This window comes from Apodemus sylvaticus, chromosome 10 (assembly GCF_947179515.1).
Source record: "Apodemus sylvaticus chromosome 10, mApoSyl1.1, whole genome shotgun sequence".
NCBI classification, from domain to species: domain Eukaryota; kingdom Metazoa; phylum Chordata; class Mammalia; order Rodentia; family Muridae; genus Apodemus; species Apodemus sylvaticus.
In genome coordinates this window covers 7,265,165-7,277,553 of record NC_067481.1, presented here as the reverse complement: position 1 = coordinate 7,277,553, position 12,389 = coordinate 7,265,165, and the positions used below count along the sequence as shown (strand labels likewise).

Genomic DNA, 12,389 nt, shown 5'->3' with positions numbered 1-12,389 from the left:
GCACTGGCATCTCCACAGTGCTGGGGTCTCTGCTGCAACTGGGTTGCCCCTCACCATTAGCCCCTCCTGGACTCTCTTCAGGGGCCCCGACCCTGTCACACAGTGCCAAGCCTCAGCTGTTCTCCACGACCCCTTCCTGCCTTCAAAACCAGCACCACCTGGGTGGCTCTCACACCACCCAGTTCAGCTGCCAGCACAAATACAGACAGCCTTGGCTGCCTCAGGACCACAGCTTCTGTGTGCCGACCCTGAGGAAGCACCTCCCAGAAGGCTTCACCTCAGTGATGCTGGTCTCTTCTTAATCACAGCTGATTCTTCAGCCCCAGCTGACCAGACACCCACAGACCGGTCACACAAATGGCTCGGTAGAGTGTTTGCTTCTCTCTGCAACTTCTCAAGTGTCTTACTCAGGGTTTCTATTCCTGCACAAACATGACCAAGAAGCAAGTTGGGGAGGAAAGGGTTTATTGAGCTTACACTTCCACGTTGTAGTTCATCACTAAAGGAAGTCAGGACTGGAACTCAAGTAGGTCAGGAAGCAGGAGCTGATGCAGAGGCCATGGAGGGATGGATGTTCCTTACTGGCTTGCTCCCCCTGGCTTGCTCAGCCTGCTCTCTTATAGAACCCAAGAGCACCAGCCCAAAGGTGGAACCACCCACAAGGGGCCCTCCCCGCTTGATCACTAATTGAGAAAATGCCCCACAGCTGGATCTCATGAAGGCACTTCCCCAACTGAAGCTCCTTTCTCTGTGATAACTCCAGCCTGTGTCAAGTTGACACACAAAACCAGCCAGTACAACAAGCCCGGCCTTCATTTGCATCTTTCTCAACATTATTGTCTCCAAAGCTCCTACAGAACAGCTTACCAAGCTTTGAACATTCAATGGCTTCCCCCCACCCCCCACGAAAGTTTCAAAGTCTTTCCACAGCCCTCCCAAAACAGTCTGGTCAGATCTGTCACAGCAATACTGCACTATGCACTACCCTGGTACCAACTTCTGTCCTAGTTAGGGTTACTACTGCTCTGATGAAACACCATGACCAATGCAATCTGGGGAGGGAAGGGTTTATTTTGTATTTTACATCCAGGTAAGGGTCCATCACTTAGGGGAGGCAGGGCAAGAACCTGGAGGCAGGAGCTGGTGCAGAGGTCAGAGGGTGCTGTCTGGGGGCTTTCTCCCCATGGCTTGCTCAGGCTGCTTTCTTATGGGACCGCCAGCCCTCGTGGCCCCTCCCCCATCAGTCAGTCATTGAGAAAATGCCCTGTAGATGGGTGTACTTTGAGAAGCTGAGTGACCCCACAAAGCTAGCCCAGCAAGGACATCCGCACTGGATCCCTACCCCACCCCAGCAATCTGAACTGGTGTCCCTTGTGCCCCGACCCAGTGCCCACCTGCCTGCTATAGACGAAGCCCCAGAAGTTGCGATCCCGTTAGGCGAATAAATGTTCCCAGCCACTTGAGAAATAAAAATAGACTCCTTGAGCATTTCTTCACTACGTGTCAAGGACGTGTGGCAAGCTCGGTTAGGGATGGGCTCATGCCAAGATGCTATTAACCCCAATTAGCTTTTAACCCCTAGCACTCAACAGGAGCAGCCCCGCAAACTTGGCCTCCCTCCCTCATCTGAAATACCCTCCAGGATCAATCCAGACAGCTCAGCTGTGCACTTGGCATGTGGCCATTGCCACTCAAACCCACTCCTCCCCGCCCCAGATGCTCTTATGTCTGTGAATTCCGCCCTCGCAGATCCTGTGTGTTTAGGAAAGCCCTTATACTCTGTGTCGACACACTGCGGTCTCTAAGAAGTTCCTTTATCACCCACGCTGAAGTAACAGGGAAACCGGAGGTACCAACCAGCCCTGGGGCAAAAAGGCTGGGAGCAGAGCCCGTGGGCCTTTTGTGTTAAGACCCCAGGAGCGGACAGGCCGGATGGAAAGTGCTGGAACCTTGAAAGCTCCACCTTCCCTCTTCTGCAGGTACCATAAATAAGCAGGCACCTGAAGCACTGCCCACTTGGCAAGGAGGTTGCTCAGCGCCCCGTGTATGGCCAGCAGGGTCCAGCACTCCCCCTCAGTCCTGAGCCTTCTGTGGGAATGCAGGATAGCATGTGAACATGCTGTCCTGGAATTTCCTGCACCTGCTGTCCTGGAATTTCCTGCACCTCCTGTCCTGTGTACCCAGAGATGGCAGGAATGGGAAGGCCCCTCCCCTGGCTGGCTGGACAGCGGCTGGCTCCTGCCTCTACAAGTGTTTCCCACCATCTTGTTGCCAGAATTGAAGCTCTAACCAGAAGCTGCAGGCCTCCCCTCCTCCCCTAAGCAGGCCTTAGGGGTTGTCTTTTTGTTCAGGGAATCCTACCAAGAGGTAGGTGCTTCAGAAAGACCACAACCCCTTTGAATTAGTTCTTTAGGATTTCAGAGATGTCACCTCTTGGGGCCACTGCAGAGTACCATTCAGTGACTCTGCTGTTCATGGATCCTGTGACTGGTTGGGGTTTGGGGGAACTCTGCTGATGGCAAGAGCCCAGTGCCAGGCTCCTCTCTGTTAAACCTCCATCCTTCCCTCAGGTCTGAGACAGAACCAGAACCGAGGCCCTTCCGAACACTCTCCCGTTGAGCCACACCTCCCAGTGCTGCCAACTGGGTTTGGAAAGAGACACCCCACCCCAGCGTGGTGACTGATGGTTTTCAGCAGAGCAGGTGTACCTCGGAGCCGCCTGGCAGGAAGACTAGAGGGGTGGGAATGGGGTTACAAAGCAAATGAGCAGAGCTAGGGCTGCCTCTTCCCCAGCACAGCGGTGGCACCTTCCTCCCAGGCACTTCACCAAGCATGGCATAGTCCACAAATACTCGTTCATGCCTAACTGTGTCAAGTGTGCCGTATTCTCTAGATGTTAGACAAGCAAGGACCTGGCCCTCGCCCTCAGCACGCTGCCTCCTGCTGAGGGTGCAGGAGCCCTGTTCCCTGCAGGACGGAAGTCATGCAGTGCCAGCCGAGCACTGTGGACGTGGTCACCAGCCCTAGCGAAGGTTGAGGAACGGAGGAGGAAGCTGGCATTTGAATGCGCTCTGAAGGTGGGGCCAGTGAAAGGAGCTTCTCTGTCATCAGGAGGGTCCAGAGGGCAAAGGCATGAAGGTAGGAGTTAGCGTGGTGGGGCACTGTGAGCTGGGTTTGCAGAGAAAGCCGGGCTGTGTCAGGAGATGCCTGCAGCCCTCTTCCTCTGCCCCCAAACCTCACTAGTCCTTCCGTCTCCTCAGTCAGATGCCGGGTCACCGCTTGTGCTGATGACCTTGCAGACAAGTGAGGAAAGGCACACATGTGGGCGCTCTGCAGATGTGAAGGCGCCTGTGGCCCTGAGCAGTGACGTCATCGCAGGGTGACTTTGATAGAGGTGGAGTGATGAGAACTGGGACCAGAAGGCTGAGGCTGTGACAGATTCCTGTCTGGCTGTAGGACCCAAAGGATTCTGCAAACTCTTACGGGAGAGGCGATTTGTGATTGACACCAAATGTATGTACTGTTTTGTTTCTCTGGCCAGGGAGACTTGGGGACAGGGAAAGTTGGTATCACACTGTGTAGCTTGTGCTGCAGTGTAGACTGCCACCCATGCATTCCCTCCTAAACAGCAGACAGGGTGCCCCATTTTGTTCAAGACGAGACTGAGCGGAGCTGGAGCCTCTCTTCAGTGCTTGCCAAGTGTGGTGAGATCAGGCCAGAAGTGACCATGGCTCAACCACAGCAGCCTTCTTGATTTAAAGATCCACTTGTCACCAGCACAGTGCTTAACGCCCCCTGCCCCATAACTGGTGCCCGAGGCAGGACCCCGGCAAGAGGGAGTGAAGGCGCTAGGTATACTCAGCCCACCACAGGAGGCTCCGAGGAGAACCACAGCTCTCAACCTGTGGGTCTCGCCCCCTTCAAGGGTCAAATGACTCAGGGTTGCCTAGATCATCGGAAAACACAGATGCTTGCATTAGGAGTCACAACAGTAGCAAAATTACAGTCATGAAGTAACAATGAAAATAATCTTTGGTTGGGGTCACCGCAACATGAGGAACTGTATTAAAGGATCGCAGTGTTAGGAAGGTTGAGAACCAGAGTTGGAAGCTGACGCCTCAGCGCTTCCAGATCCCACAAAATTCCATGTTACCTGAGGGGTGGGGGCGCAGGTAACATGCGCCCAACCTGTGTAAGGCTAGTAACACCTGCCCCAGGAATTCCAGTCCCTGGCCTGTGTCCAGGGCACAGAGACCAGGATGCAGGCCAGGAGCTTTCTGTCAAAGGCTTATTACTAATACAAGTTGGAGAAATTCAGCTTCTGAGAGCCTTGCTTGGTCTGTACACTGGGTGTGGCTTTGCCCTGCAGGGGGCGCTCTGTGGCACCATCGGGAGCCCAGCTGAGCTCTATCTGGGACCCCTGGTGTTGGGAAGACTGTGGCTTGGAGCTGCTTCTCTGGGGGACTTGTTAATGGCAGCCTTGCTGGAGGCAAGGAAGAGGTTGGAGGTGGCTGGACACTTGGCACCTGAGCAGCTCCAGTGGGTGTCACCTGCTTGGGGACACAGGGAGCCTGACAGCCCTGATAAACAGTAGACTCCAGAACATTCTGAAAAAGCAGCGGCTGAGTGCTGCCTGCAGGGCCTTGGGAATGGGAGCTGCCTTCCGTCCATCACGGCTCCAGCAAGGCTGCTGCACGGGCTTTGGTACCAGCCAAACTCACTGACCCAGAAAGAGCGATCCCCGCTTGCCCCCTCCCAGTCTGTCTCAGACTTCATTCCCAGAAACCAGCTTGAAGATTTCATTAGAAATCAAAGCATTGCTGGTTCTTTCTTCTTCTTCTTCTTCTTTTTTTTTTTTAAAGAAACACACTTGGCTGCCGTGATCAGTGTCCCGGCTTTCTATAATGAGGGGGTGACAAGAGTCCTTGAGCAGAGACTGAGTTGGAACTGATCAATGGCATTCGGGGCTGGAAAGTTTGCTCAGGAGCCAGCTAATTTATAATGTCATACAGGCTAGACTGGAAGACCCAAGAGGATAGGCTGTCTCTTGGCTTTCTCTTCTGTCTTTCTGTACAAGGAAAAGAGAAGGCACGTCATCTGGCTGGGGATCACTCGGTGGTAGACTCTGCCCTGCCAGACCCCAGCAACCTCTGGCTTCCCACGTCCACTTCCGGCCTCTGCCCTGTCCCTGGGATGGCGCACTCCCGCTGCTTGCTTCTGGTCTGAGCTAATTTGCAAAGGACACCTGTTCATTAATTCGCCCAGCTCCAGGTCTGTTTCATCTGCGCTCCTCCCTCTGCGGAGAGAGCTCAGCTCACACCCCATGCAGGGGCTGCTGTTTGGCAGTCTGTGTGTGCTGCCTGTGACTTGGTGGGCCCTGAAATTCCTCAGCAGTGAGGCTGCTCTGGGTCTCCGATTATGGAAAGAAAACAGCCACTATTCAGCTATTCGTGTCCTAGCTAGAGCTCAGGCCTAAAACAGCGCTTTGCCGCCAGGTTCACCACCCGGTGTCTGGACTACACCTGGAACCCTGAGCAGGTGGGACTTCATTCTGACTCTCCGTCACTGAGCTGGCCCCAGGGACCCTCTGCACCTGGGAGCCCTCCCATAGGCGTTCACAAGATGGGGCATCTCCTGTCCTCCAGCCTTTACAAGTGTGCACTGAGAACGAAGAAGATATATGAGGACTCTGTGTGATGGCCCCTGGAGAGTGACCCTGCCCTCCAGAACAATCCTACTCCTTCATACTGTCTTCATACAATAGGGCAGTCTACTTTTTTTTTTTTTTTTTTTTTTTTTTGGTTTTTCGAGTCAGGGTTTCTCTTGTGTAGCCTGTAGCCCTGGCTGTCCTGGAACTTACTCTGTAGACCAGGCTGGCCTCGAACTCAGAAATCCGCCTGCCTCTGCCTCCCAAGTGCTGGGATTACAGGCGTGTGCAACCACACCCTGCACAATAGGGCATTCTAAAAATCAGGCTTCATGCTCTATATACAGCTGACCTTCCATCTAAGCCTCCCCACGATTTCTGGCTTCCCCAGATGGACACCGTCTTTGCGGCTGGAGACATCGCAGGTCAGAGCTGAATTGCCCAAACCCCCAAACATACCGAGAGCCCAGTTCCCAACAGACCAAAGTCATCTGGACACTCTGTGTTTATGCATCTCCCTGTCAGTCCCTTCTGTGCGTCAAAAGAGAGATTCATCAATGGAAAGTTTCCCCGAAGTGGTAATTTTCCTAAGTGTCTTACTGATGGTACCGCTCACAGACAGGTCGACCAGGGATGGTGGCTGGTATCCATGTCTTACTATGGTCCAGCTTTCCTGCCTGGGCTACACAGACACCTGCCCTTGCCTTCCCCCCCCCCACTCCCACTGTCACCCAGGCCTAAAAAACTGCCTCTCTGTCCCCCCCCCCCTTTTTCCTGCCGAGAACCAGGGCTGATTTTGAGGCCCCCAGCAGAAAGCCCTTCTCTTCAGAAATCTCCCAGCCCTGGCGACTGCCAGGGTGCCTTCACCCAGCCCAGCTAATTAGAGCCTCTCTTGGGCGGCTCTGGAACCTTGTCATTCATCCTCACAGAGATAATGGGCCTGGATAAGAGGTCACAGCTTCCCCCACTTCCTGCTCCCCCTCCCCCCAGGAGCTCCCTCCTGCCCAGCACAGGAGCTGTCTGGTCCGCCCTCCCCCACCCCCCACCCCCCACTTGGCAGCCTGAGATAGAGTCACAGCCGGCTCATAGGGCCAGAGCCCAGCTCCCTCCAGTAGGCCAGGTTCCGCAGGCTCCTCGCCACCCCACCCCACCCCACCGTATGCTGCGTCTCTGGTGAGTGTCATTAACATCCGCGTGATGAAATGGCACAGTGTAAATGTTAATAAGGGCTGATGTTTCGCCTGCTTCCGAGTGGCAGATTGGAAATGGTTCCATCCTAACTCCAACCAGCAGCTTTCAGCCCCTCTGCTTCCTGAGCAGCCAATTTGGCATGGAAAGCACACCCTCCACCCCCTCTCAGACACCCCATATCTCCCTTTGCTTTCTTTAAAGGGGTTGCATATCCCACAGGCCAGCAGTCTAAAGCAGGCTGGTTTGTTTGTTTGTTTGTTTGAAGTTAAGCATCTTCCCTTGTTCTCCGAAGAAAGGGAAACTAAGGAGCCACTATCACAGGCACCCAGGTCTTGGGGCAGCTCACTCCCCACCCCTGACCTCTGTGGACGAGGATGACCCTGGGAACCCTGGAGCAGCAGGCCTAGGGAAACAGGCATCCTTATCCTCTCAGCCTCTGCCTGAGAGCCCTCAAGTCCCCTGTTGCCTCTGTCCTCTCTTCCCCATGATGGTGAGGGCCTATCTGGTACCCCCCACTGCGGTTTCATTCCCCATCCTCATTCCCCCTGTGGCACACCTCTGGGCCTGAGGTTCCCTCATCAGTACCTCCTGAAGAATGAATTGGGTGGGGGTCCCAGGATAAAGCCTGGGCCTTTCCTAGACATGGCAGTGACATCGGAGCAGGAGGTTCTGGCTCTCTCTTCCTGCCTAACCCTTGGTATCCATCTTCAGTGATGCTGACAGGCCCCAGGGAGGCTCTGTCAGTAAGTCCAAGCATTCAGTTCACCTGTGCCCTGCACAGGCTGTGGTCCCCTCACAGCCTGCCCATGTGCCCGCCTCTGCAAGCCTTCTCACCACTCCTCTTGTCCGCAGGCTATCTTCACCGCCCTCCTTGGTCCGTTCACCTTCTTCGACGTCCAGAAGACGAAGTACCTGCAGATCCTGACCTCTCTGATGAGATGGATCGGTGAGTGAGAAATCTCCCCGCGTGTCTAACCCTTCTCCTGGGACCCTTCCTCCAGCTCTGCAGAGAAGCCAGGCAAACTCCCAGCCTGGTCCTCTGACCTTTCCAGAGGGCGAGGAGGAGCAGGCGCTCCATCGCTTTTTACTGCTGGGGAAATTTAGTAGCAAAAAAAACCACGAGTGACTTTTTCCAGGTCACATTGAGTGGACGGAACTGGGCTAGGACCTGAACTGCTAATTCTGGTCCACCCTTCTCCTCGTGACCATGCTAGGCTAGGCTGTGCACCCTGGAGGGGACAAGAACACCATTTCTGCCTTGTCAAGGATGTGATGTCTGGCACAGCCATTAAACCCAGTGGGCCACAGCCGCAGCCACTCTGGCCCTTTGACTCTTAGACCACCAGCGTGAGAAGAGATGCTCCTGCCGTCTGAGATAGCTTCTAGCTGACTGATACCCCGAGTGATAACACGCTTGTCCTCGGGTAGATAATGGCTGGGGATCTTTCCCCTTAAACCCGGCTAACAGCAGGAACCTGTTCACTCCCGCCATGCCAACCAGCCAGCCACCTCCATCCGGGAAGGGCACTACCATATCCAGTTTAATTTGGTGCTGGGGACCAAACCCAGGCTTCGTGCATACTAGACAGGCACTGTGCTGACTAATGACCCGGCCCCACCCCTTTTTTAGCTTTTATACTGAGAAAGTCAGCCGCAAAACAAAGTCACAGGAGAGGCAACAGCAGCCCCACGGCTGATCAGCCTCAATCCTGCTGCAGCAGCTGGCTCCTTCCCGCATAGGTAGGTGGAGACAGGAGAGCTTGTGAGGGAGGGAAGAGCTATGAGTGAATGAATGTTCTCCTGAGCACTAGAACTGGGTGAGCATCTGAGGATCACAGCGGAGCTCCTGATGCCACCAAGCCCCAGATCCTACCACCAACCCGCCTTTGCTTCCCTCCATTCTGCCCTCCCCTGAACCGGGACAGACAGGAGATGGCTCAGAAGGTAGAAAGCACTCTCCACAGGAGCCTGATAGCCTCCGTTTGGCCACCCCCACCCCCACCCCACATAGAAGCTGGACACAGGGAGTGGCAGCACAGAGGTCTGGCATCTCAGTTCTTAGGGGAAGTTGGGGGTAAAAGAAAGGATCTCCAGAAACTCGGGTCTGTGCAGCAGTAAACAAGAGAGACTTAAAACTGGGCAGCAGCTGCTGAAGACTGACCACTTGCTGCCAACATTCACAGGAATACGTTATGTTAGTGCATGTTATACATTACGCATTACATGTTACACGTTCCCAGCACCGTGGTGGTTTACAGCCTCCTGTAACTCCAGCTCCAGGGGGAAGTGATGCCTCTGCCCCACTGGCTCCTGCATGTATGTGCATATACCCACACGCAGACAGATGGACAGACAGACACACACACACACACATATACACACACCTATACACACACTTTTGAAATAAATAAGCAAGGCTGTAGAAAGTTGCTTAGCCATTAAAGCTAAGTTTTATAACTAAAACTTCAGGAATAAATGTTGAAGAAACCGAAGGTAAGCAGTGGTAGCACACACCTTTAATCCCAGCACTTGGGAGGCAGAGGCAGGCAGATTTCTGAGTTCGAGGCCAGCCTGGTCTACAGAGTGAGTTCTGGTACAGCCAGGGCTACACAGAGAAACCCTGTCTCAAAAAAGAAAGAAAGTAAAAGAAGGCTGAAGACCAGCACCAGGTATATACACAAGTTCCTGACTCAAAGCCGCTGTTCCTCAGTGGGAACTGCCATCCGGCCTTCTACAGGGCAGAAAAGCTCCAGGTCTTCCCTGGGACTCCTGAGGCCTCCTAGCAGCTCAGTGCTGCAGGTCAAGAGGCAGTGGTCCTGAGGGTTTGTGACAGCCCGGGGAGCCTGAGCAGGGAGCAGAAGAGAGGCTCCCGCTAGTCTCTTGCTAGAGACTCTGCCTTTGCCTGTCTTCTCCCTTGGAGCCGAGAGATAATCAAATGTCAGGAGTCTCTCGGGCACACTGCTGTGGGTGACAGAGCACAAGGCAGTCATTTTTCTCCATGAGAGACCCAGTCAGACCTTTGAACGTAAAAGGCTGGGCCTCCCAGTGACAGAACCACCCAGGAAAAGGAAAATTGCTGTTAAGTAAGCTAAACATAGTGGGCGTGGTTAAGCTCCCAGCTGGGGCAGAGGAAGTGCCAGGGAAGAAGCTGGCGTTTTCCTCCTCCTAACCCCAGGTCTTGCTCTGAGGAAGAGAATCAGGCAACAGAATCCTCCAGAAGTCCCCAAAGCCACACCAAACAGGCAGTCCATGTAAGGGACCTCAACCTACCAGACCAAGCCCTGGGCCACAGTAAGGGGGGGTCTTCCCCCTCCTCCCCCCCAGCCAAGTTCATCCCCTGGGAGTTTTTCTAGAACTCCCTTCAGGCAGTGATCTCAGAGGTCCTCAGGAGTCTTTGCCAAGCTGTCCTTCTGCCTGTGAGAAACAGCTGTGCAGTGTGCCACCACAAGACTGGCCTCCCCTTCCTCCTTCCCACACTTTGCCAGCACCCACCCTCTCTCCCCTCTTCCCAAATGAGGACTGTTCCTTTTCAAGAGCCGAGCAGGGGGCTCTCGGGGAGGCAGTAAGCTGGCCCGGGTTCCAGAAGACAGGAGAAAGAATGGGCACCAAAGGGACCGGAAAATCGTGAATAAATGTGCTGAGCCGGAAGGTTTCTTGCGCTTAATTAGGAATTTGTTCTGCCATCTGTTGACACGAAGCCGGGGTCGATCTCAGGGTCCCCAGAGTTGTCCCCAGGAGCCCCAGGGGGATTTCTCTGGGGGCTTTGCCTCTACCTTCCCCTCACCTTGGTAGCTGCCTAGGTCTAAATGCCTCTGAGTTCAGTTCACCAGGACAGGGCAAAGCTCTGCTGTCTCCAGTGTAGGGGGCAGGGCTTATCCTCCAGGTCAGTGTACACCTCCCTGCCAGCCTCTGGCCCTCCAGTTAGCGCTCCACAGACTGGCCTTGCTCCCCAAGGGGCCCAATGGTCCCCTCTCCCACTGAGCGCAGATCGGGTTCTGTCCTCTGCACCCTGCTTCTGTGCTGTGGCAAAGAAGACTTGCCTCGCAAGAGCTGTGAAGATACAGTGAGACTAAGTCGAAAGTTCTCCTTAGAACCACACTTAGCACCTGCTCAGACCTGAGGCAGGGGCATCACCCTCATTGTCTGCACAGTCAGCTGTCCCAGAATGAACCTCCCTTGGGACTGGCTGTGAGGTGAGGGACATTACCTCAGCCACGTTCAAAACAAACTGCAATGCTCAGGACCAGCAAAGCCATCTCTTCTACCCCCTCGCCACACACCCAGCCTTGGTCCCTGCACCCCAGCCTGTACCCCACCCCCACCTGAGAGAGATGAGCAGACTCATTCTTGTTGTCGGGGTATGGGGAATTATCTTTAGTTTCCGCCCTCCATGAGCATCAGGCTGCCCAGGGACGCACGAGTCAGCCAGAGCACCGTCCTTCATTGCCACAGGCCTAGCAGCCAGGCCTTCAGTCCTGACCCCTAAGCAACAAGACTCAGACCTGTTGGTGTCCCCTTCCCTCACCAGCTGGCTGCCCCATGAGAGCTCCCAGGCTTGCTGGGGCCACAAGGCCATTATGACTTCAATCCCATTACCCACCCACCCACCCACACTCCGACTCATGCACAGATGCCTCCCAATTCGGTTCACCAACAGCTGGCTCAGCTCAGGGCGCCCCATTGGTGTTATTAAAAACGCGGTTCTTTCTAATAAAGGCTGCTGTGGAGCACCACCGCCCTCCTCTGGGCTGTCGTGAGCCCGTAGGGCTTCCTCCCCTCTGTTTGTGTATTCAGAACTGACACCTCCTGCTCTCCAGCTCCACGCTCCCCTCAAAGTGGGTCAGACGCCATCCTTGCCCTCCCGCCCGCCCGCCCGCCCGCCCGCCCATCCATAGAGGAGCTGGGGCTGTTCCACCCGCTCAGCCCTGCGCTCCCACCCTGCCCCCCACAAGTGCCCCAGATTTGTTTTCCAAGCCAGCAGGCGGGGTGCAACTAAGCAGAGATGGCAAACAAGGCCACAGGTCCCCAAGAAGAGACCTTCACCTGGGAACTGGAGGGCTTTCTAATTTCCACCATCCCCAGGTCTGTGGTAGTCCCAGTGGCGAGTCTCCTAGTGAGGCTGCTCTGATGTGTGGCAGCCAGCAGTCAGGAGTCTTGTAAGCCTGGGCCATCTGTCCCCACTGTTGCCAGGCGGCCTCTGAATTCCTGTGCTGTTCCTCAACTGCTGCTCCCCAGGAGTCCAGAAAAAACCATATCCCATATGCATGCCTGCTGCTGGCCTCCCTTGCTAACACTGTCCTGCCCAGTGGCCACCCTTGTGTGCTCTGTGGCTATTCCTCAAGTAGAGGGGACCGATGAGCCCGCGGTGGTCTGCATTTTGTATGCTGAGTTTTCTAGACGTTCTCACCGTACATGCAGAGATCAGGGTGTAGGGAGGGACTTGGGGTCTCTGTGGGCAGGCTGCTGGGATGAAGCAGACATGTCATTAGCCTTTCCTAGAGAAGAGCCAGCCATAGGCTGACAGTTGCATCAGTCAGGGCCAACCAGAGCA

The 12,389-nt window shown here is 54.8% G+C and overlaps 1 protein-coding gene across 2 annotated transcripts in view; it reads left to right on the top strand.

Annotated features, from left to right (window-relative positions):
* The window catches only part of Tmem104 (transmembrane protein 104), a 57,334-nt gene that overhangs the window by 32,715 nt on the left and 12,230 nt on the right, over window positions 1-12,389 (top strand). For both annotated transcript variants that reach the window (XM_052195041.1, XM_052195042.1), the window contains one exon: window positions 7,691-7,784. In XM_052195041.1, coding sequence (XP_052051001.1) covers window positions 7,691-7,784 — 94 coding nt within the window. The remainder of the gene's footprint in view (window positions 1-7,690; window positions 7,785-12,389) is intronic.